The sequence below is a fragment of the Nomascus leucogenys genome, chromosome 9, assembly GCF_006542625.1.
Source record: "Nomascus leucogenys isolate Asia chromosome 9, Asia_NLE_v1, whole genome shotgun sequence".
Lineage (NCBI taxonomy): Eukaryota > Metazoa > Chordata > Mammalia > Primates > Hylobatidae > Nomascus > Nomascus leucogenys.
The window spans coordinates 85,069,697-85,094,942 of NC_044389.1; the positions used below are offsets into that span (position 1 = coordinate 85,069,697).

Sequence of the window (25,246 nt, forward strand, 5' to 3'; positions counted from 1 at the left end):
ATGACATCACATATTGGTAGGACCGTGATGACGACCCCGAGCCCCCAAACTAGCAAGTTTTTATTAGGGATTTTAAAAGGGGAGGGGGTGTACGAACAGGGAGTAAGCCACAAAGATCACATGCTTCAAAGGGCAATAAAGATCACAAGGCAAGGCAAAATTAGAATTACCGATGAGGGTCTATGTCCTGCTGTGCACACATAGTCTTGATAAACATCTTAACAGGAAACAGGGTTCGAGAGCAGAGAATCAGTCTGACTAGAATTTACCAGGCTGGAATTTCCCAATCCTAGTAAGCCTGAGGGTACTGCAGGAGACCAGGGTGTATTTCAGTCCTATATCAGGGTATATGTCTCTGCTTACCTCATAAGACAGACACTCCCAGAGTGGCCATCTATAGACCTACCCCCAGGAATGCATTCCTTCCCCAGGGTTACTCCTTGCTGGGAAAAGAATTCAGCGATATTTCTCCTACTAGCACATCCATTTATAGGCTTTCTGCAAGAAGAAAAATATGGCTCTATTCTGCCTGACCCCACAGGTAGTCAAATCTTATGGTTATCTTCCCTTGTTCCCTGAAAATCGCTGTTATTCTGTTCATTTTCAGGGTGCACTGATTTCATATTGTTCAAGCACACGTTTTACAATCAGATTTCATATTGTTCAAATGCACATGTTCTACAATCAATTTATACAATAGTGGTCCTGAGGTGACATACAGTCTCAGTTTATGAAGATAACAGGATTAAGAGATTAAAGAGCCCAATAACTTCATATAACCTAAGCTGAGCATCTTGTTCATTACTTGTAATTATAGTAGTAAGCCTCCAAAATAGATATCACCTCTCTACTTTTTGAATGGTTGTATAGCACTTTACAACACACAAAGTGCATTTACATTGTTATTTCACTATATCCTCATATCAGGGATTAGCTCCATGTACAAATGATGGGCATGCCTCAAGTTATTCTATATTCACAAAGCCAGAATTCAGACCCAACACTCTTGACTTGGTCTTCAACTCAGGTGTCTTCCCACTGGACCATGTCAATCTAGTCAGAAATACCCAGATGCAACTCGCAATTGTTCTGGAAGTCTGCCCAGAGGTTAGTGTCCAAAACATTGTGATAGCAGAAAACTGGGTCTGATTCCTGATGTTAGTGACAAAGGGCTATGTTCTATCTAGATAACTTGAGAGTACATTTTAAATGCCACAAATTGAATAGAGGGTGGAGGGAAAATAGCATATGCATATATGTATAACATTTATATTATCTTTATTGTTGACTTGAAAAGTAACTTTTCACATTAGGATCCAGGATAGTTTCAGTTTTGATAAAGGTTAAAAATGGAAGGGGAAGCCAGTACAGTAGCTCACACCTATAATCCCAGCACTTTGGGAGGCCAGGGTGGGTGGATCACCTGAGGTCAGGAGTTCGTGACCAGCCTGGCCAACATGGTGAAACCCCATCTCTACTAAAAATACAAAAATTAGCCGGGCATGGTGGTGGGCGCCTGTAGTCCCAGCTATCGGGAGGCTGAGGCAAGAGAATGGTGTGAATCCAGGAGGCAGAGCTTGCAGTGAGCTGAGATCATGCCACTGCACTCCAGCCTGGGCAACAGAGCAAGACTCTGTCTCAAAAAAAAAAAAAAAATACAAAAATTAGCCGGGCATGGTGGCAGGCGCCTGTAATCGCAGTTACTCGGGAGGCTGAGGCAGGACAATCACGTGAACCTGGGAGGCAGAGGTTGCAGTGAGCCAAGGTCACGCCACTGCACTCCAGCCTGGGCAACAGAGTGAGATTCCATCTCAAAAAAAAAAAAAAAAGGACGGGGAGAGGGAAAAAGTACAATCTCTAGCATTTAAACCACTGTGTTATTGGAAGCCAAAGGCAAAAGAATCAAAAGATAAATCTTATCCAGAATTATAAGTATACAAATATTCCATGGAATACTTGACTATTGAAAATTGTCAAAGCAATACTCTAAGGCTGTTATTACAGTAGTTTGAACATATGGTTAATGGGTCATTGACACAAGTTTGGGTAGGTTGAATCAAACAGGAGGAGGTATAATTTTAACCCTAGTACTTATATTAAGGAACCATAATTTAATAGTAAACCCATCCAGCTGAAAGAGAGCCACTTAATTTAATCAGAACATATTAGTTAATGTAACAGTTCTACCTAAAGAGTATCGGGAAAATATGTTTAGTATCTTTACAATGAGCCTAATCATTACATTTGTTGTTAAAACTAAATTTCATGGCTCACGCCTGTAATCCCAACACTTTGGGAAGCCAAGGTGGGTGGATCACCTGAGGTCAGGAGTTCAAGAGGAGCCTGGCCAACATGGCAAAACTCCATCTCTACTAAAAATCAAAAAATTAGTCAAGTGTGGTGGTGCATGCCTGGAATCCCAGCTACTCGGGGGGCTGAGGCAAGAGAATTGTTTTAACACGGGAGATGGAGGTTGCAGTGAACCAAGATCTTGCCATTGCACTCCAGCTTGGGCAACACAGCAAGACTCCATCTCAAATAAATAAATAAATAATAAATTCAATCCCTCAAAAAATTAAAAAGAGAATTACCATATGATCCAACCATATCATTTCTGGGAATATATCCAAAAGAACTGAAAGAAGGGTCATGCAGAGATATTTGTACACCCATGTTCATAGCAGCAATAGCCAAAAGGTGGAAGCAACCTAAATGTCCGTCAATGGATGAATGGATAAACAAAATGTGGTATATGCACGGAATGGTATGTTACTCAGCCTTAAAAAGTAAAGAAATTCTGACACATGCTACAACATGGATGAATCATGAGAAAATTATGCTAAGTGAAATAAGTCAGTCACAAAAAAACAAATATTGTATGATTCCACTTAGATTTCTAGAGGAATCAAACACATAGAAAAGAGTAGAATGGGCCAGGCATGGTGGCTCACACCTGTAATGTTGGCACTTTGGGAGGCCGAAGTGGGCAGATTGCTTGAGCCTTAGAGTTAGAGACCAGCCTGGGCAACACGGCAAAATCCTGTCTCTACAAAAAAAATACAAAAATTATCTGGCCATGGTGGCGTTCGCCTGTAGTCCTAGCTACTCAAGAGACCTAGGTGGGAGCATCGCTTGAGCCCAGGAGGTGGAGGCTGCGGTGAGTTGTGATCGCACCACTGTACTCCAGCCTGGGTGACAGAGTGCAACCCAGTCTCAAAAAAAAAAAAAAAAAGAAAAGAAAAGAAAAGAAAAGAGTAGAATAGTGGTTGCAAGGGGCTAGAGAGAAGGAAATGGAGAACTGTTGTTTAAACAATAATGGGTATAATATAATATAATGGGTAATGAGTCTAGAGTTTCAGTTTTGCAAGATGAGAAAGTTCTGTGGTTACTTAACAATGTAAATATACTTAACACTACTAAACTGTACACTTAAAAATTATTAAAGTGATAAATTTTATGTACGGTTTATACAATTAAAATTTTTTAAGTATGAAGTAAAATGAAATAAACATTAAAAAACCAAATGTCACATAGAAAACTGATTCAATCATGTAGTAAAATAGATCCAAGTCCTCTAGACTGGAATCAGATTCTAAGAAAAATAATTACTTTTGTGGACTTTGTTATCTTTTTGTTAGATTTTATGAGAACCTAACAGTAAGATGCAAGAACATATCATCAAATATACTAATATTGGCAGAGGGCTTCCTAGAAACAAGAATCACTAATACATTTTCACAATCTGGTGAAAAGTTTGATAAACTTAAATGTTAAAAAAAAATTTGTAAAGTTCCATTATCAGCCACATATTTTTCTTTTCCTTTCTTTTTCTGTTACCTAAGTTCTGAACACGCTTCAGGAAGAAAACTTAGAAAAAGATAAAGATGCTCCACAATATTTCAAACAATCTTTTGGTTCTTATTTCAAATTTTCAAACCCCACTAAGGGATCAGGAAAGAGATTCCTAATTTCTGAATTGCCATAGGAGTCTTCAAATAAGCATTTCATATGCCAGCACATCCCATCTTCAAAAATAAAACCCGACCTGTTTGAGAGACCATTACCTTCCGAACAAAGTTGACATGGCATTCACCCTTCTGCACAAGTGGAGGGCAGTCTGGGGGAACCTGGTAGCGAGTGTGAGCTTTGCTCTGCTGTGCTGCATACAACACCGCTGACTGGAAACGCAGCTCAATGGAGTTCACGTCCCTGACCATGTTGGTAATATCAAAGCTCTAAGTTACAGGGAACAAACAGACAAACCCATGATGTGGAAGTAGTCTTGTGTGTAAAATTTTAGATAAAGGCATTTGGTATGAAAGATGCATAATATAATGCTGATCTAGGTTTAGCCTCCTTGCAAGAGGAAACACTTCTCTGAAACACTGTAGTATCACTTAGTTGCCCACTTTTAGTTAAAACTAAGCATATTTTCCTACCCAGTCCAAGTTTCTAGGCTTCTCCTTCTATTTTTCCTGGCAAAATCATGGTCTTAGGGAAATGGATAGAGCAAAAAATAACTTTAGCTCTGAAATGTCTGCTGTCTACTTATACGTGGCCTTGAACTGCCAAGGGTTTCCTAGACACTTCATGACAACCTGCCTCTCTGGTATGAACAGCATGCATTTCTAAGTCATGAGTTATTTTTGTTTTGAAAAGTCTACCTTTGAAAGGAAAGGAAGATCAGGATATAATCTCTTAATGTAACTATTCCAGAAAGGAAATGACATTTTATTTTAAAATCATTTGTCCAATGAAACTGTATCACCAGAGGAGGGATTGGCATGTTTTGAACACTTTCTATGTGCCAAGAACTTGCCAACATTTTATATAATTAGCTTACTAAATCCCCACACTAACCCCATGGGGTTTGTAAGGTTTCCATTATTCCTCAAATGTGGCAACTGAGAAATGAAGTAACTCATCCAGTGCTTTAATGAGCTCGTATTTGTCACATGGCCAATTATGCATTTACTTTTCTCTACTCACAAAAGCAATTAACATAAACACACATAAATGTTTTTTTTAATCTAATGTCATTATATACTTACATATCTATTGAACATATTGTCTGTTTCCCCAATAGTGACTTCATTGAACAGGATTTTTGAAACTGTATCCACTCCTTCAAGAATCAAATTTACTTTTTGCCATTTGCTAAAAAAAAGAAAAGATTTTTAAAACAAGATGTGTAAAGCATTAACTTAGATAAGTCTCTTTGTTATTATTTAAGGCCTAAAGAAATAAATATTCCACAAAAAAAAAATTCTTAAAAGGCAGTTTCCAGTGACATTTTCAGAAGTACTGCTTTAAAACATACTTACATCCTTTGAGTGATCCAGCTTATCTTTCTCTATAATGTAACAATAAATCACCATAAAACCAAGACCACAACTTATAATTTCCAAATATATTGACTTTTTCTAGTTAATACTTCAGAAAGTTATTATGAGAACCAAGTTAGGCCGGGAGCAGTGGCTTATGCCTGTAATCCCAGCACTTTGGGAGGCCTAGGCAGGCGGATCACCTGAGGTCAGGAGTTCGAGACCAGCCTGGCCAACATGGCGAAACCCTGTCTCTACTAAAATTACAAAAAACTAGCCAGGCGTGGTGGCAGGCACCTGTAATCCGAGCTACTAGGGAGGCTGAGGCAGGAGAATCACTTGAACCCAGGTGGCGGAGGTTGCAGTGAGCGGACATCCCACCACTGCACTCGCGAGACTCCATCTCAAAAAAAAAAAAGAGAACCAAGTTACATAATAGACATAAAATGTTCTCACAAACTACATTTACTGACACTGTCTAAGAGAACACGTTAGAAAACTATCATCTATAGGTGAATATTATGCACCCAGCACTCTGCTAAGCCTTACAGGAAACTATAACAGTGCCTGTATTTAAGGAGTCTGCAATCTGGTTGGCACTTGGTGGCTGGCTGGCAATATTGTTGAACAACTACAAGTGCTATCAGAGTTTATCTCATAAGAAAAGATTTCGAAATGGAAACAAGAACTTAATGAAGAGAAGAATAAATAAAATGTGTTGTATTCATCCAATAAAATACTATTCAACAATAAAAAGGAATGAAGTACTGATACATGCTACAACATGGATGAACTTTGAAAATATTATTATGCTAAGTGAAAGAGGCGGTCACAAAGGCCCACATATTGTATGATTCCATTTATATGAGGTATCCAGAACAAGCAAATCCAGAGGGACAGAAAGTAAATTAGTGGTTCCTAGGGCTGGGGTAAGAATTCAGGGGCAGGAGGAGTGGGCAATGGGAAATGACTGCTAATGGGTGTAACTTTTTGCGGGGGGATGAGGAAAATGTTCTAAAATTGATTGTGGTGATGGTTTTGTAACTGTAAGTATACTAAAAACCATTGAATTATATGCTTTAAATGACTGAATTGTACAATATGTTAATTATATATCAATAAAGTATTTTTTTTAAAACTAGGTAGAAATGACTGGGTAGAGGCATTTCTACTCCCCTTACACTCTTTGCTCTTTGCAGGAACCCCTTACCCCTGCAAAGAGCAAAACCAAAACAAGGAAGTGCTGACAGCATGAATTACTTTTAGGTAATTGACTCATATGTGTAATTTGGGCTGGGGAGCTAAGGAGGAAAAAGCTGGACAACTCCGAGGGGCAGAGAGGTGCGGGCAGTGTTACAGGGACAGACATCTTTCAGCTGTATTTTCACAGACAAGTGAGAAGTTTATACTTGATTTGCCAAGTAAAATAGACACTTGCTATTCTTGAACGAATACCTATCTTGGCACAATCAATATTCTGGGATGATTAATCTAATGTTTCTAAATTGAAAAGATTGGAGAATAAAAGAACGAAGCAAGAAATTTGATTAGGCAGCTTTGGCCTCTTTGCTGGCACTCTTCTAGGCAAAGATGGAAAGATGGAAATGAGACGGAAGGGGCCAAACCAAGAGAAATGTTAGACAAAAATTTGCAAGACCCAGAACAGACTGAACACAGGAAGATGAAGAAAAGATGTAATAAGCCCAAAGCACCTTAGACATAGATTGGAAAATGTGTTACATTAAGAAAAACAATGAAGCTGTTAGAATATAAAGTTAGTTTTAAGGGGGAATTTTCCAGTTGATTTCAACTGGATATGTTGAGTTCAAAGTGAAATAGAACCATTACGAAAGATATTCTAAATATTATCTGTAAATAAAAGCCTGGAGCACAGCAGTAACTCCATGATATTGATAACAATATTCTGGCCTTTTCTCCCCTTTAAAAGACTAGTAAATAATTACCAAAAAAAAAAAATCACATAAAAGGGACAGAAGGATTTTTTTTCATTTAGCAGTAGTGGTGGTACCTTTGGGTAACATTCTGCCTCATATGGAAATATTTGCTTATAATAACAGAACATTACTGAAAACAGTACCTGTGCTTCACCTCCTGGCTTCACCACATAGTATAGGTCAAGGTCATAGTCTCAATGGCTGGTTAGCACTACATAGAGCATAACCACTGGAAAAATGACCCCATAAGACACAATTTGGTGACTGTTGATTAGTAGCACCATCCTCATATACAAAACAAAACATAAATAACATATTCACTTTTATAAGTACAAGGCTTTCATCTTACTTAACTCTCAGATATGTAACCTAAACAAACAAAACCCAAAATTTTTGCCTAGATAGAAAAAGAAGAAAAGTTCAAATAATAATAAAAATACACCCACAAACATACATACCTAATTTCAAAGGGGATTTTAAATTCCTTGCTATAGGTCCAGTTATCCAAAGAGACCCATCTGTAGTTAAGGTCATTAAATCTGTAGTAAGAATCCTGTTGATACAAGGTAAAAATTATGGTAGATGGTTAAATATGCACAAATAAATTAATAAAACAAACACATTATTAACAACAGCTATTTATCACCTAAAAATTAATGAACTTTTAGCCTAGTAGTACAAAGAGGGGACAGATCGTTAATACTGAAAAATGTGAAGGGAAAATTCCAACAAATTACCTGAAATGAATTAATCCTCTGAGATATAAATAATACAACTTCATTATGAAAGAAAATGGGTGGACATTAAGATTAGCTTCCCCTTGGAGACAGAGTTTCACCATGTTGACCAAGCTGGTCTCAAACTCCTGACCTCAAGTGATCCACCTACCTCAGCCTCCCAAAGTGCTAGGATTACAGGCATGAGCCATTGCGTCCAGCCTACAGTTTATCTTGTGTACTAATCTGTTTCACTCTCTAAATGAGCAAAGTGGGAGATCACTGTCATGGCCTAAGTTACATGGCCAAGACAAACTATGGTCTGGGAGTCCCAGGTTCTCCTGTGTGGGCATTTTCCTGGCAGATGCTAAATGAGAGGAAAATCTGGGTTTCATGTTTCTGTGTGATCCTCACCTCACTTCTGTTTGCTCTGGGCTTCTGTGCTCTCGTTGATATAGTTCTCAGTTTTCCATTGGTCCGTATCCCATTCTGCCTTGGACACCTTGACTTCTTGCTGCTCACTGATGAATCAGGAGGCCTGTCCCGGAGATGAGCTTGGTACAGGCCAATTGCACGTGGGTCTCAGAGCACTCCATCTTCAAGGTCCAGATAACATGAGAAATGAGTCTTCTCACATCATTATTGGGGATGAGGGGCCGTAGCTGCTGGTTTAGCTGAATTTCAAACTGATCACCTGGGGACAAGAGCAATGGGTAATTGAAACTTTTGGGCTTGGGAGACAGGCCAGTGCCCATGTTGTTGTATTCCCATTGTGTTTCACAGTCTTCTCTAAGTTAACGCAGTCCCAGCAGAATCTCCCTCAGGAGGATGGTTGTAGGTTGTGTTTTCAGAGATGGTGCCTTCTGGCAAAGTAGTGTTTTCCATAAAAATGTTTCGTTCAAAGGCATTTCTTGCAGTGGTGTCTTTAAAACGTTCCGATGGAGCAAATACTTCCGGAAAAGGATTTTCCTGAAGACTCGGGTCTCCTAAAGATGAAAAAGCCCCTTGTGAAGGGGCATTTATGAGGCTCTTCGCTGCAGAGAATGGAGGTCTCTTTGCGAGCAAAGTCTATTGAGAACTTTTCTGGAATGTGCGATTGGTTTTAACTCAACTTTGCATTTTCTAAAACCAAAATGGGTAAGTCTTTCAATCTGTTTCTGACCTCAGGTAGGGCTTTTGCAAGGGTGGAGATAGAAGGGTTTCAGCAAAGAGGAGACTGCTGCCTTATGCTCTTGGGTGAATGAAGGCTTGGTATAGACGGCGTTTCCTGCTAACTTCTCGTGCCCCTGCTCTATGTGAGGCTGTTCCAGCTCCCTTGGGGCTGGACTCCCGAGCCTTTCTTTGGCAGCGTTCTCCACAAATGCCCAGGCACCCTGTTCTCTCCTGTTGCTCTGCTTGCCCACCTCTTTGAAGTGACTTCTCTGGATGCTCCTTGGGCCCATGAGGATTCTGTTCACTCTCTGCAGGCTTTTGCCTACACCTTGAATCTTAGCCAGGCTGTTTTCCTGTGGTTGGACAGTTTCCAATTTCGTGAGTTTTTGGATGCAGGTTGAAGAGAGGGACTCTTTGTATGCTTTTTCGGAATACCCATCTTTTACATTTGAAAAAAACAGGTAACTATAAGGTTAGCTGTTGGCAGGGCTAGCAGACGTTTTATTTTGGACAAAAAAAAAAAAAAAAGCAATTGAATTGTTTTGTAGCTGAAGGCATAGGCATGGGGAGTCTCCAGGTAGTAAACCCCCCCCTGGGTGGGTTGAGAGCTAGGGCTGGGCCTCAGGTGGGTCTCATGTTCCCTGTGCTACTCTTCTGCTCTCTGGGAGAGCCGCAGGAGGGGCAGGCTGGGAGGGGCTGCCGCAGCTGTTCACTTGGGCAGGACGTCAGAGGACTAGGACACCAGCTTCCCATCATGGGTCTGGATCTTCTTCACAACCACTGCCCCAGTGGTGCTGGTGCGGCTGAAGGAGCTGGAGCCCATGCCAGAGCCAAAGCTGGGGCTTGGGAGGCCCCCATAGGCCGAGCTCAGATCACCTGCATAACCACTGGTGGTCTTCGTATGGATACTCATGTTCTACATCCCAGAGTCCAGCTGGCTCTCCTCGTCCTCCAGCAGCTTCCTGTAGGTGGCTATCTCAATGTCCAGGGCCAGCTTGACGTTCATCAGTTCCTGGTACTCAAGCAGTTGCCACGCCATGTCCTGCTTGGCCCGCTGCAGGGCGGCCTCCAGCTTGGCCAGCTTGGCGTTGGCATCCTTAACAGCCAGCTCCCTGTGCTGCCGACATCTGTGATGGCGGCCTCCAGGGAAGCCCTCTGGCCTTTGAGGCCCTCAGTCTCAGCCTGGAGCCGGCTGATGTTCCGGTTCATTTCAGAAATCTCAGTCTTTGTACACTGCAGGTCATTCTTGTGCTTCCCAGCCAATGTCTGCAGCTCCTCATACTTGATCTGGTACATGCTCTCAGTCTTGGCCTGCCTGCAGTTGGCGATCTCCTCGTATGGCGCCTTGACCTCAGCAATGATGCTGTTCATGCCCAGGGAGCGGCTGTTGTCCATGGACAGCACCACAGATGTGTCCGAGATCTGGGACTGCAGCTCCCAGATCTCCTCTTCATACAGCTGCTTGAGGAAATTGATCTCGTCAGTCAGCCCTTCCAGGTGAGACTCCAGCTCTACCTTGTTCATGTAACCTTCATCCACATCCTTTTGATGAGGACAAATTCATTCTCCATCTCTGTACGCTTATTGATCTCATCCTCATACTTGTTCTTGAAGTCCTCCACCAGCCCCTGCATGTTGCCAAGCTCCGCCTCCAGCTTCAGCTTCTCCTGGCCCAGAGTCTTCAGCTGCTGCCTAAGGTTGTTGATGTAGCTCTGGAACATGTTGTCCATGTTGCTCTGAGCCATCTTCTGCTGCTGCAGGAGGCTCCATTTAAGTCTCCAGCATCTTGTTCTGCTGCTCCAGGAACCATACCTTGTCTATGAAGGAGGCAAACTTGTTGTTGAGGGTCTTGATCTGCTGCTTCTCCTGGGTGCACACAGCCTGGATTTTGGGGTCCACCTCCAGGTTAAGGGGGCTTAGCAGGCTCTGGTTGACCATGATGGCAGTGATGCCTCCCACGCCACTGGCCCCACCATAGCCTCCGCCCAGGCAACCTTGGAAGCTGCTGCTGCCCACTAGGGAGAAGCTCGAGGAGCTTATGTGGACACCGGGCCCACTCGTGTAGGAGTGGCTGCTGAAGGCCCGGGGCCCAGAGATGGACACCTTGTAGGACTTCCGGGTCACTCTGATGGACATGGTGGAGGCAGGAGCGGGGGCAGGAAGGCCGAACCAGATGGAGATCCCAGAAGGAGCGGAGAAGCTGCTTCTTGGTCTTGTCAGTTAACTTTACCACATATCATCTCATGACCGGAGGAATTTACAAGAGGGTATAACTTAGATTTATCCACGTTTCTCGTGACCTTCCCCGTGCCGCCTGGAGGGCTGTAAGCAGGGTTTGCTTAGTGTAGCAAGTCGGCGACCTTGCTGTGGCACCTAGATAAGGGTTCAGGAATGCAGCTGCAGAGAATTCAGGGTAAGGGTCAGCTGCACTGAGGGGCCAGTTCCTGGGGCAGCTCGTCCCTAACAGTAACAACATTGATTCTACATCTTATAGATTTTTCTACGAGAAATAAGGCAAGACATAATTTAGTGCGTCATTGATGTCTAGCTGCTCACTCCCAAAGCCTGACAAGTTGATGCCATTGCTGTCTGAGGCCACCTCCGGCTCAGTAGTCAGCTCGTGCTCTTGTGCTCCTTCCGGGCTTGTAATACCTTCATGAACGCTCCTTCTGGATTCCCTACAGATGCTTCTTCAACTGTCATGTAAGACACAATAAGTCTTTCTGAGTTTCTCTTACAGGGTTTAGCTTGTTAATTTCCTTATCCTTTGTTCTCAAATTCAACTTTCTTGTTCTTCCTCGCCCCTAGTTACCATAAACAGCCTACCCCCTTCCCATCAGCTGTAATCAATAACTCACATCTGTTCCCTTGGTTACCTGTACCCCATGTTCCCCTGAAACTGCATGTCTCACACGCTCCACCTCTGTCCCCCTCCCCTTCTATATTTAAAAAAATATGTACAAGTAGCCAATCGGGTCAGCTCAAATTGTGCAGTCCAACCCCAGCCCATGGGGCAGTAGCACAGAGATAGGGACTGCGTTAAGGATAAAAAACCCCTGGTCTCCTTTGTTCTCTGTGCTCTTGCGATCTTGATTGATGCAAGTGGCACCCTTTTGCAGAAGTAAATTGCCTTGCTGAAAGAATTAAAAAAAAAAAAAGATTGGCTTCCCCTTTTAAAACCAAACACAAAACCACTAAGGTATCGGCAGAGAATGAAAGACTGAATCTGTGGTGTGTAGCCAGCAGTCTCTCATTGCCCTGTGGTTCTCACTCTGCTTTTTGCTGCCACTATCCCAGCCGGCCTCCAGGGGGAATACTTCTCTACTGCCCAAAAGTCAGCACAACTCCCTTCCACTCATTGGATTCATGTAGCATTTCCAGTTATTTTTCACTTAGCTAAGTGAGCATGAAAAGGATCTCTACAGAGAACACACAGGCAGCAAAGATACTACAAAACTTATTAACATCAGGTTTCTTATATTATCCTACCTCAGGTCAGCAAACTGCCACCCACAGGCCACATGCAGCTCACTACATGTTTCTGTGTGGCTAGCAAGCTAAGTGAGAATGGACATGTGCCCATAAATAAAGTTTTACTAGAGCACAGCCATGCCCTTTCCTTTACAATTAACATATGGCTGCTTTCGTGCTATAGTGGCAGAGTTGAGTAGACATGATGGAGACCATCTGGCCCTCGAAGTCTAAAATATTTAATATTTAGCTCTTTACTGAATGTGTTTGCTAACCCCTGCCCAAGATGACTGGCCTCCTAGATGTTCATAGATGTTGCTCCATCTGAGTGTCTAGACCCAAGTCTGCCTCTTCATAAATCCTTAAGTCTTTCTTCTCCACTCTCTTTCCACTTTTTTTTTTTTTTTTTGAGCTGGAGTTTCACTCTTGTTGCCCAGGCTGGAGTGTAAAGGCGCAATCCCAGCTCACTGCAACTTCCACCTCCCAGGTTCAAGCGATTCTCCTGCCTCAGCCTCCCAAGTAGCTGGGATTACAGGCATGCACAACCACACCTGGCTAATTTTTTGTGTGTTTTTAGTAGACATGGGTTTTCACCATGTTGGTCAGGCTGGTCTCGAACTCCTGACCTCAGGTGATCTGCCTGCCTTGGCCTCCCAAAGTGCTGGGATTACAGACATGAGCCACCGCATCTGGACTCTTTCCACTCTTTATCTCCCAGAGGAAGACTCAAGACAGGAGGCAGAACAGAAAGTGGCAAACAAATCTTTCCAGTTCACCTATCCATAAACAATATATAGAAGGAAATTGTGCAGGCATGGATGGGCTTCCCCTTCTTTGTCAGGGACAGATCCAAGTTATTTCCTTAGGGACCGTAACTCCAAGTTGAGAAAGAAAAGCCAACTCTGTCTAAGTTCCACACAGGTAAGAGCCAGATGAACACGTTAGGCTGGCAATGGCCAGTTAGGCAGTTGCCCAGGGCAAATCTGTAAGAGGCACTACAACATCACTGGGAGTGTATCAAGATCAAGATAGGTATCTGCCAGAAACTGATCCAAACTGGAAGAAATATTTTGATAAGCTACTAGGGGAGAGAGTGACTGATGAGATTTAAAACAACAGGTAATCACCAAACTGGCTTTTAAGGTCTGGTTAATGGTAAGGTTTTGTTCTGTTAAATGCCGTGAGCCAAGCCCAGCCAACTTACTTCCTTTTCTGCTCTTCTCCCACACAGGACTTGGCCTCTCCAATGAGCAAACATGGAACACATATTTACAGACACAGGTTTGAAGAGGCACCTAATTATTAGCATGACCATGTCACTCCCCCAAGCCCTATTTATAACTCTACACTGTGGACTTAGTCCAATACAGTTAAAAATATCATGAGAAGGAAGGTGTGAGAGCAATTCAGCCACAACACATCAACACACTAAGCCCGGGGGCTGGCTGATGATCTGGTTGGCGGGGCACAAGTCCCCTTCCTTTCTCCCAGCTCCCTGAAGGAATTTGCAAGTTGGTTCAAGAGGGCAATCTTCCCAGATACATTTTTTCAACACAAACATAATTTATAGCTTAAAATTTTATCTTACTTTAAAGAGGCCAATCTGAGAAAGCTAAATAATGTATGATTTCAACTATATGGCATTCTGGATGTTAAATAAAAATTATAGGAGGCTGTTGTTGACTGAGCTCCTATAACTAGGCCCCAGCAGACCAGATCAAACCAAAACAGTCACTCATGCTAAGTACCACTTAATCAAACTGAAACTTTAACGAAGCAGGTAGATCCACAAACAGGGCAGTTTTTCCTGAAAACTTGAGATTCCAGTTCACCTGAGTAAGGAAGTCCTCTCTGCATTTTTTTTTTTTTTTTGAAACAGGTCTTGCCCTGCTCTGTCACCCAGGCTAGAGTGCAGTGGCACAACCATGGTTCACTACAGCCTCAACCTTTGGGACTCAAGCAATCCTCCCAGCTCAGCCTCCTGAGGAGCTGGGGGTACAGGTGTATGCCACCACTCCCAGCTAATTTTTTATTTTTATTTTTTTGTAGAGATGGAGATCTTACTATGTTGCCAAGGCTGGTCTCAAAATCCGTAGCTCTAGCAATCCTCCTACCTTGGCCTCCCAAAATGCTTAGATTACAGGCGTAAGCCACCACACTGGCCGGTTCTCTCTGCTTTTACCCTTCCTAGAAAAGTAACCTGAAGTAATCTGATGTTAATCAATCATTTTTTTTCCTACTGTTCTGTTTCTTTGTTCCTTACAAAACCCGCTATTCTTCCATGGCCTCATGAAAGTGCTCATTGTATTTTGTAGAATGGATGCTTTCCTGATTCATGAATCACAAATAAAAGACAATTTGATCTTTAACTACATTTGTTGTAATTTTGTCTTTTGACATGGAAAAGAAAAAACTATGGAGACAGTGAAAGGATCAGTGGTTACCATGGGTTAAGCAGAGGAGAGGGATGAATAAACAGAGCACAGAGAATGTTTATGGCAGTGAAATTATTCTTTACAATATTGCAATGGTGAATACAAGTCATTATACATTTGTCCAAACCCACAGCATGTTCAACCAAGAATGAACCCTAATGTAAAGTGTGGACTTTGAGTGATAAAGATGTGTCAATGTCTGTTCATTGATTCTAACAAATGTACCACTCTGGTGGGGAATGTTGAAGAATCAGATGCTGTGCATGCAAGGAGGCAGGAGGTTATGTGAAAACCCTCTGTACTTTCTGTTCAATTTTGCTGTGAACCTACAAAGTCTACTCTTCCAGGGCAGCGGGGCAGCAGCGTGAGAGTTGGCTCTGAAGAGTGGTGGGTCAGAAGAGACCTCAGGCAGCAAGTGACTTGGGCCATGGCCTCTGACTTAGACTTCTCACCTCCGGAGGTGCCTGAGCCCACTTTCCTGGAGAACCTGCTATGGTACGGACTCTTCCTAGGAGCCATCTTCCAGCTCATCTGTGGGCTGGCCATCATCATATCCATTCCCAAGTCCCACGAGGTGGAAGCTGAACCGTCTGAGCTCAGAAGTGCTGAGGTGATGAGGAAGCCCAAGGCTACTGTTTCTTCTGTGAACAAGAGGCCCAAGAAAGAGACCAAGAAGAAGCGGGAGAAGAGGAGGCCCGAGGAGCCAGACAGGCAGGGAGAGGGCCGTGGGGACAGCCCTCCTGGGAATCTATATCCTGTTCCCCCTCTCCATCCCAGGCTCAGGGTCTGAGGAGGCTGTGACGCCCTCTGACCTCAGAGATCTAGACAGTCATGACAGTCCCCAGGCTCCAGCTGGGCAGTCCACCACTTCCTCTTCCTTCTGCTTCTGTGATGGTTTAGAGTCAAGGGGACTGAAACACACTGTGACTGTATTAGGAGGTTTGTTTAGAAGTTGAGTCAGCTCACAGAGTCATATTTTCTTACTTAGTCATGTGTCCAGCCTTGAGTCACCCCCTGCTTGTGAGTTTACACTACATTTTGGAGTCATTATCTAATGCTGACAGGCCCACCCTCTCCCATTATCTGTGCACTACAGATCTCCTGCTAATCAGTCACCTTTTTTGCTGCTGTGTAGACAGAGCCAGGCCTCACCTGTTTGTTTAGGCCAAGACGCCATGGCCATGCAATGTTAGTAATCCCATTAGCTGCAACAGCTAGGCCCAGAAAATGCCTGACATGAGAGCCAGCAGACAGCCCAGGCCAGGGTAGGCAGTGCCTGCTTCTGCTCCATCAGGTGCAGGGGATTTGGCTGAAGGCAGGCATGTTTCCTGGGCACAAACTTCCTGAGCTTCTGAAATGGGAGACTCGTCAATTTCAGACCAACCTCTTTTCAACCCTTCAACCCATCATAGCACGTTCAAGGTGTGCCTTTTACTTCCACCTATACATCCCCCATCCCTTCAATTCTTTCATTCCCTAACCAGAGAGAGTTCCTGGGGGAAATGTGGTGAATAAACTGCATGCATGCTGAAAAAAAAAAAAAAAATAGTCTACTAAAAATTTTTCTCTTACTAAGAGAAAATACCAGAAAAAAAAAAGTTATAGAGGTTTAAAGTACATTTAAAATAACTATTCCAAATGCTAATCAACCAACCTAATTTGGTTCCAGGTTGGTCTGACCCTATTTATCATACTGAAATTCTGAGCCTTATTTATAGCAAACAGCAGCTCAGGGTTACCTCTCATGACTAAGGACCCACGTCAGTCTGAGTTGTTAAGCAAACCCACGAACCCTAAAAACAAATAAAAGTATCATTTGTCAACCATTTACTAAACATCAGCCTCTAAAGTAGGCACTCATACACTCTTATCTTCATAATAAACATGTACAGCAAATACCATTTAATAGAGGAAGAAACTAAAGCTCCAAAAAGTGAAATAGCTTTCCTGAGGTCCCACAACTAAGCAGAAGTATGCACACCGAGGAGAGAAACCAATCTAGTCTAACACCAAGGTCTGAATTTTTTGGACTATACTACAATGCCTCATGCTACATATACTTACACATTTATACCAGCTGGTAACTGCAACAACAATAATAATAGTTAAAAGTTACTGCCTGTGATCCTAGTGGGGTAGGTACTATTATCACACCCATTTACCAACAAAGACTCTAAGGCTCATACTCAAATGGCTATTAAGTGGTGGAGAACTGACTCAGAACCAGGAAAGATGGCTCCAGGGTCCATATACTTAGTCATTACCTAGTACTACTATTAACGTCACAACACCATCAATAGTTACAATGTCAGTGCTTATAAAGCAGCAACCATGAAATAGACATGCCGTGTGTGCCTCGGCTAGTTATTTATAATTGATACTTACCATATTTACTATGCTTACTGTACATCAACAAGCCATGTGTCATCAGAGCATGCAAATGACAATATCATCAGTCTCATTTTCTCAGTAAGTTTCTGGACTCCATCATTATACCTGATTATAGATATAGAGATACTTAACCAGGTATAGCTTTTCCACTCCCCAATTCTGCTTCAGACCAGTGTCAGACTTTACCCCAGATACAATTACTTCGAATAGAATTAAATGGAGAAAGTTTTTTCAACTATCTTGTTTACAGGCATTGTTTTCTTAGACATTTGGGCAAAAATAAATAAATAGATGTTAAGAAAATATTTATCAAAAACAAGCAAAATGTGGATTAGGATACATAATTATCTGGCAAACTGAGATAAAATGGCAGATAGGAGACAGGACTAACATGCAGCTCCCACTTGGATGAACAGGACAGCACGTGGAGACTCACATTGTGAATTTTTGCTCCAAGAACCACCACAGGAACATACCGGGAAAACCAAAAGAATTCAAGACCCTTTGAAACAAGTGGTTTGCCACTGCAAACTCTGTGAAACAGCCAAAAACTGTGAGTTCCCAAAGTGTGAGAGGGAAAAAAGTCTGCTTCCAAACACACATCCCCTCTGGGAACCTGAAAATTCAGATCACGGGAGAAGGATTTAACCTTACCTAGAGCTGAAATGGATTTCAGGAGCCAAGCAAAATATAATAACACCAAGAAAAGAAGCACCAGAAAGAGCGAGTCCCCAGTTTGAGTCCAGGGAAGCCATTTCTGGCCTATCTCACAGAGGTCTTTGGGGAAGGGAAGGCACCCAGCAGAACTGGAGGGGAGTCACGGGGTGAAGGAAGCTCCTGGCTGAACTTTGTAATATTTTCGACAAGCATGAATTTTCCTGAGCAGAATCCAGGAGCTTGGGGGTGGCGAACAGGAAGAACAGATATGAGCACAGCAAAAGGTGTGAGCAGGTGGGGAGGGGTGAGGCCTGAGAGCCATGTTTTCTTTCTCAGCAGGGAGGCTTATAGCCTGGGGCAAGATCTCAGCCCTGCTCACCGGCTGCCTGGATATAAACTGATATAAAGTCAGTGCTGTTGGGGGGCACAGTAGGAGTGAGACTGGCCTTGCTGGCTTCATGGAAGATGGGTAAGGCCTGTGGTTTTTTGTTTTTGTTTTTTTGTTTTGAAACGGAGTCTCGCTCTGTCACCCAGGCTGGAGTGCAGTGGCGCGATCTCTGCTTACTGCAAGCTCCGCCTCCTGGGTTCACACCATTCTCCTGCCTCAGCCTCCTGAGTAGCTGAGACTATAGGCGACTGCCACCATGCCTGGCTAATTTTTTTGTATTTTTAGTAGAGATGGGGTTTCACCATGTTACAGGATGGTCTCGATCTCCTGACCTCATGATCCGCCCGCCTCGGCCTCCCAAAGTGCTAGGATGACAGACCTGAGCCACTGCACCCAGCCAGGTAAGGCCTGTCAGTGCTGGCTTTTCCCCCACTTCCCTAGCCACCTGTATGATGCAGCAGAGGCAATCATAATCCCCCTGGCAACATAATTCCATTAGCCTGAGAACCCCATAGTGGCCATGGCAGGCCCCGCACAAAAAGAGTCTGAGCTCAGACCTGCCTAACCCTGTCCTCACCTGATGAATTTTCTCTACCGGACCTGATAGCCAAAGACAAATGACATAAACCCTTGGGACCTCTATGGCCCTGCCCATCACCTGAGAAACCCAAGTACTCATCCTGGCCAATGTAGGGCAAGATTATATCCCCCCTTCTACTACTGCAGCTAGTGCTTTCTTGACAGGACTACCTCCTGGCTGGAGACCAATCAACTCAAACTGATAAAAGAACAACCCTGCTCTAAAGAAGAAAACAACTAATTCCACTGCCTGAAATATCCTGGTTAACCAGAAGTACTGAGACTGTTCACATGACAACTTCACTGCTAGCATAACCAGCATTTGAGAAAGCCTGTGCACTAAACGAAGCTACAACCAAGGACTCCCACAGAGGCCGCTTCACTCCCCTGCCACCTCCACTGGAGCAGGTGCTGGTATCCATGGCTAGGAGACCTGAACATGGATCACATCACAGGACTCTTGGCAGACAGTCCCCAGCATCAGCCTGCAGACCAGTAGCCCCACTGCGTGGCTAGACTCACAAAGGTAATAACAATCACTGCAGTCTGGCTCTCAGAAATCCCCGTCCCTAGGGGAAGGGGGAGAGCACCACATCAAGGGATTACCCCATGGGACAAAACAATCTAAACAGCAACCCTTGAGTTCCAAATCTTTCCACTGAAACAGTCTACCCAAATGAGAAGGAACCAGTTAAAGTAATTCTGGTAATATGACAAAACAAGGTTCTATAACACCCCCAAAAGATCACACTAGCTCTCCAGCAATGGATAGAACCAAGAAGAAATCTCTGAACTGCCAAATAAACAATTCAGAAGGTTGATTATTGGGCTACTCAAGTAGGCACCAGAGAAAGGTGAAAGCCAACTTAAAGAAATTTAAAAAACAATACAGGATATGAATGAAAAGATCTCCAGAAACAGATATCATAATGAAAAAACAATCACAACTTCTGAAAATGAAAGACATACTTAGAGAAATGCAAAATACACTGGAAAGTTTCAACAACAGAATCGAACAAGGGAAGAAAAAAAGATAAATGAAACAAAAACTGGTTCTGCGAAAAGATAAACAAAATTGATAGACCACTAGTGAGATTAATCAAGAAGAGAGAAGACACAAATAAGCTCAATTAGAAATGAAATGGGAGATATTACAATTGATGCCACAGAAATACAAAAGATCATTCATGGCTACTATGAACATCTTTATGTGCACAAACTAGAAAACCTAGAGGAAATGGATAAATTCCTGGAAATATACAATCTTCTCAGATTGAAACAGGAAGAAATAGAAACTCTGAACAGACCAATAACAAGTAGTGATGCTGAAACAGTAATTTAAAAATTGCTGACCAAAAAAAATGTCCAGGACCAGATGGATTCACAGCTGAATTCTATCAGACATTCAAAGAAAGATTGGTACCAATCCTGCTGAAAATACTCCAAAAAATAGAGAAAGAGGGAATCCTCCCTAAATAATTATATGAAGCCAGTATTATCATATACCAAAACCAGAAAAGGACATAACAAACAAAAACTACAGACCAATATCCCTGATGAGCATAGCTGCAAAGAGCCTCAACAAAACACTAGCTAACCAAATCCAACAGGATACCAAAAAGATAATACACCATGATCAAGTGGGTTTCATACCAGGGATGCAGGTACATATGCAAGTCAATAAATGTGATACACCACATAAAAAAGAATTAAAAACAAAAATCATATGATCAACTCAACAGATGCAGAAAAAGCATTTGACAAAGTCTAGCATCCTTTATGATTAAAATCCTCAGCAAAATTGGCATAGAAGGGACATACCTTAAGGAAATAAAAGTCATCTGCAACAAATCCACAGCCAACATTGTACTGAACAGGGAAAAGTTGAAAGTATTCCCCCTGAGAACTGGAACAAGACAAGGATGCCCACTTCACCACTTCTCTTTGACATAGTACTGGAAGACATGGCCAGAGCAATCAGACAAGAGAAAGAAATAAAGGGCATCCAAATCAATAAAGAGGAAGTAAAACTGTCACTGTTCATTGATGATATGATCATATATATATAGAAAACCCTAAAGACTCATCCAAAGAGTTTCTAACCTGATAAATAAATTCAGCAAAGTTTCGGGATACCAAATCAATGTACACAAATCAGTTGCACTCCTATACACCAACAGCAACCAAGCTGATAATCAAATCAGGAACTCAACCCTTTTACAATAGCTGCAGAAAAATAAAATAAAATACTTAGGAATATACCTAACCAAGGACATGAAAGACCTCTACAAGGAAAACTACGAAACACTGCTGAAAGAAGTCATAAATAACACTAACAAATGGAAACACATCCCATGCTCATGAATGGATAAAATCAATATTGTGAAAATGACCATACTGCCAAAAGCAATCTACAAATTCAACTCAATTCCCATCAAAATACCATCATCATTCTTCACAGAACTAGCAAAAGCAAACCTAAAATTCATATAAAACTCAAAAAGAGCCTGCATACCCAAAGCAAGACTATACAAAAAGAATAAATCCTGAGGCATCACATTACCTGACTTCAAACTATACTATAAGGATGTAGTCACAAAAACAGCATGCTACAAGTACAAAAACAGGCACATAGACCAGTGGAACAGAATAGAGACCCCAGAAATAAAGTCAAATACTTACAGCCAACTGATCTTTGACAAAGGAAACAAAAAGATAAAGTGAGGAAAGGACACCCTATTCAACAAATGATGCTGGGATAATTGGCAAGACACATGTAGAAGTATGAAACTGGATCCTCATCTCTCACCTTATATAAATATCAACTCGATAGATCAAAGTCTTAAATCTAAGACCTGAAACCATTTAAAAAAAACTAGAAGATAACATCAGAAAACCTCTTCTAGACATTGGTTTAGGCAAAGACTTCATGACCAAGAACCCACAAGCAAATGCAACAAAAACAAAGATAAATAGATGGGATCTAACTAACCTAAAAAGCTTCTGCACAGAAAAAGAAATAATCAGCAGAGTAAACAGACAACACACAGAGTGGGAGAAAATCTTCACAAACTATGCTTCCGACAAAGGACTAATACCCAGAATCTACAAGGAACTCAAACAAATTAGCAAGAAAAATCAAATAATCCCATCAAAAAGTGGGCTAAGGACATGAATAGACAATTCTCAAAAGAAGATAAACAAATAGCAGAAAAATAAAAAAATATTTAACATTACTAACTATCAGGGAAATGGAAATCAAAACCACAATGAGATACTCCTTTACTCCTGCAAGAATGGCCATAATTTAAAAAATTTAAAAAAATAGATGTTGGCATGGATGTGGTGAAAAAGGAACACTTTTACACTGCTGGATGGAAAGTAAACTAGTACAACTAAGGAAGACAGTACGGAGATTCCTTAAACAACTAAACGTAGAACTACCATTGATCCAGCAATCCCACTACTGGGTACCTACTCAGAGGAAAAGAAGTGATAATATGAAAAAGACACTTGGATACACATGTTTATAGCAGCACAATTTGCAATTGCAAAAATATGAAACCAGCCTAAATGCCCATCAACCATCAAGTAGATTTTTTAAATGCAGTATATGTTATACATAATATGGAATACTACTCAGTCATAAAAAGGAACAAAATAAAGTAGAGTCGGAGACCACTATTCTAAGTGAAGTAACTCAGGAATGGAAAGCCAAGAATTGTATGTTCTCACTTATAAGTGGGAGCTAAGCTATGAGGATGCAAAAGGCTTAAGAATGATATAGTGGATTCTGCAGACTTGCAGGGAAGGATGGGAAGGTGAGGGAAAAAAGAAGACACATTGGGTGCACTGTATACTGCTTGGGTGATGGGTGCAACAAAATCTCAGAAATCACCACGGAAGAACTTCATGTTACCAAACAGTGCCTCACGAGGTCATGGTTTTTTTCCTGGTAAAGTGACCCAAACCTTCATTCCTGAAGGGTCTGGGCCATTTGTAGTCCTGCCCAGATTGGGCTGTTGTAATTTCCCATTGACCTTAATCTCAGGGCATGGTAATACTATGAGACACCCCAAGGGATCTCCTGTATTCCACGCATACTCTTCCTTATCTCCACTGTGGAGCAGTAGACTGATTTTGTCTTGATAGTCTGGGTCAGTCACCCTAGCCAACACTGTAACTCCCTTCTTAGCCTGTTGACTTAAACATAGGAGGAGCCCGAAGTGTCCAGGTGGCAATCTTAACTTCTAGTTTAATGGAATCATTGTGTCTCCTGGTGGCAACATTTCTCCCTCTGGAACTAAGACTTCTAGACCAGCAGAACGTAACGTCGCAGGAACAGGAAGCAAAAATTTTGCTAGTGGATCACTAGGGGTGATGGTGAGTGGTACCACTTCCACTTCCATTCCTTGCTTCCTGGACCTATGAATCTTGGCTATGGGAGAAACAGTACCATATATTGAATGCTGATTCAGAGCATACATGGTCTTCCGGAGAACTTTGCCACAGCCCTGAAAAGTATTGTCACCTAGTTGGCATTGTAATTGTGACTACAGAAGGCCATTCCACCATTCTATCAATCCAGCTGCTTCAGGATGATAAGGAACATGGTAAGACCAGTGAATTCCATGAGCACGAGCCCACTGCCACACTTCTTTAGCTGTAAAGTGAGGGCCTTGGTCAGAGGCAATGCTGTGTGGATTACCATGATGGTGGATAAGGCATTCTGTGAGTCCATGAATGGTAGTCTTGGCAGAAGCATTGCGTGCAGGATACGCAAACCCATATCCAGAGTAAGTGTCCATTCCAGTGAGAACAAACCTCTGCCCTTTGAATGATAGAAGCGGTTCAATATAATCAACCTGCCACCAGGTAGCTGGCTGATCACCCCCAGGAATGATGCCATATCGCAGGCTCAGTGTTGGTCTCTGCTGCTGGCAAATTGGACACTCAGCAGTGGCCATAGCCAGGTCAGCCTTGGTGAGTGGAAGTCCATGTTGCTGATCCCATGAATAACCCCCATCTCTGCCACCATGGCCACTTTGTTCATGGGCCCATTGGGCAATGACAGGGATGGCTGGGGAAAGAGGCTGAGTGTTGTCCACAAAACGAGTCATCTTAGTCACTTGATTATTAAAATCCTCCTCTGCCAAGGTCACCCATTGCCAAACCTGGAGGCATCACACTACCTGACTTCAAACTATACTACAAGGCTACAGTAACCAAAACAGCATGGCACTGGTACCAAAATAGAGATACAGACCAATGGAACAGAACAGAGCCCTCAGAAATAATACCACACATCTACAACATCTGATCTTTGACAAAGCTGACAAAAACAAGAAATGGCAAAAGGATTCCCTATTTAACAAATGGTGCTGGGAAAACTAGCTAGCCATATGTAGAAAGCTGAAACTGGATTCCTTCCTTACATCTTATACGAAAATTAATTCAAGAGGGATTAAACATGTAAATGTTAGACCTAACACCATAAAAACCCTAGAAGAAAGCCTAGTCAATACCATTCAGGACATAGGCATGGGCAAGGACTTCATGACTAAAACACCAAAAGCAATGGCAACAAAAGCCAAAATTGACAAATGGGATCTAATTAAACTAGAGAGCTTCTGCACAGCAAAAGAAACTACCATCAGAGTGAACAGGCAACCTACAGAATGGGAGAAAATTTTTACAATCTATCCATCTGACAAAGGGCTAATTAATCCACAATCTGCAAAGAACTTAAACAAATTTATGAGAAAAAATCAAACAACCCCATCAAAAAGTGGGCAAAGGACATGAACAGACACTTCTCAAAAGAAGACATTTATGCAGCCAACAGACACACAAAGAAATGCTCATCACCACTGGCCATCAGAGAAATGCAAATTAAAACCACAATGAGATACCATCTCATACCAGTTAGAATGGCGATCACTAAAAAGTCAGGAAACAACAGGTGCTGGAGAGGATGTGGAGAAATAGGAACACTTTTACACTGTTGGTGGGACTGTAAACTAGTTCAACCATTGTGGAAGACAGTGTGGCGATTCCTCAAGGATCTAGAACTAGAAATACCATTTGACCCAGCCATCCCATTACTAGGTATATAGCCAAAGGATTATAAATCATGCTGCTATAAAGACACAGGCACACATACGTTTATTGCGGCACT

The 25,246-nt window shown here is 42.3% G+C and overlaps 1 protein-coding gene and 2 pseudogenes across 2 annotated transcripts in view; 1 reads left to right on the top strand and 2 right to left on the bottom strand.

The window, feature by feature from the left end:
- Positions 1-25,246, bottom strand: part of MANBA (mannosidase beta) — a 114,308-nt gene that overhangs the window by 84,186 nt on the left and 4,876 nt on the right. Inside the window, exons 2-4 of one of the 2 annotated variants that reach the window (XM_003257477.3) lie at positions 7,738-7,832; positions 5,052-5,157; positions 4,065-4,235 (exon numbers count right to left, since the gene is read on the bottom strand). In XM_003257477.3, coding sequence (XP_003257525.1) covers positions 4,065-4,235; positions 5,052-5,157; positions 7,738-7,832 — 372 coding nt within the window. The remainder of the gene's footprint in view (positions 1-4,064; positions 4,236-5,051; positions 5,158-7,737; positions 7,833-25,246) is intronic. The other variant, XM_030819174.1, reaches the window with a different exon arrangement.
- LOC105738260 lies at positions 9,857-11,298 on the bottom strand (annotated as a pseudogene).
- Positions 15,304-15,843, top strand: LOC115836749 (annotated as a pseudogene).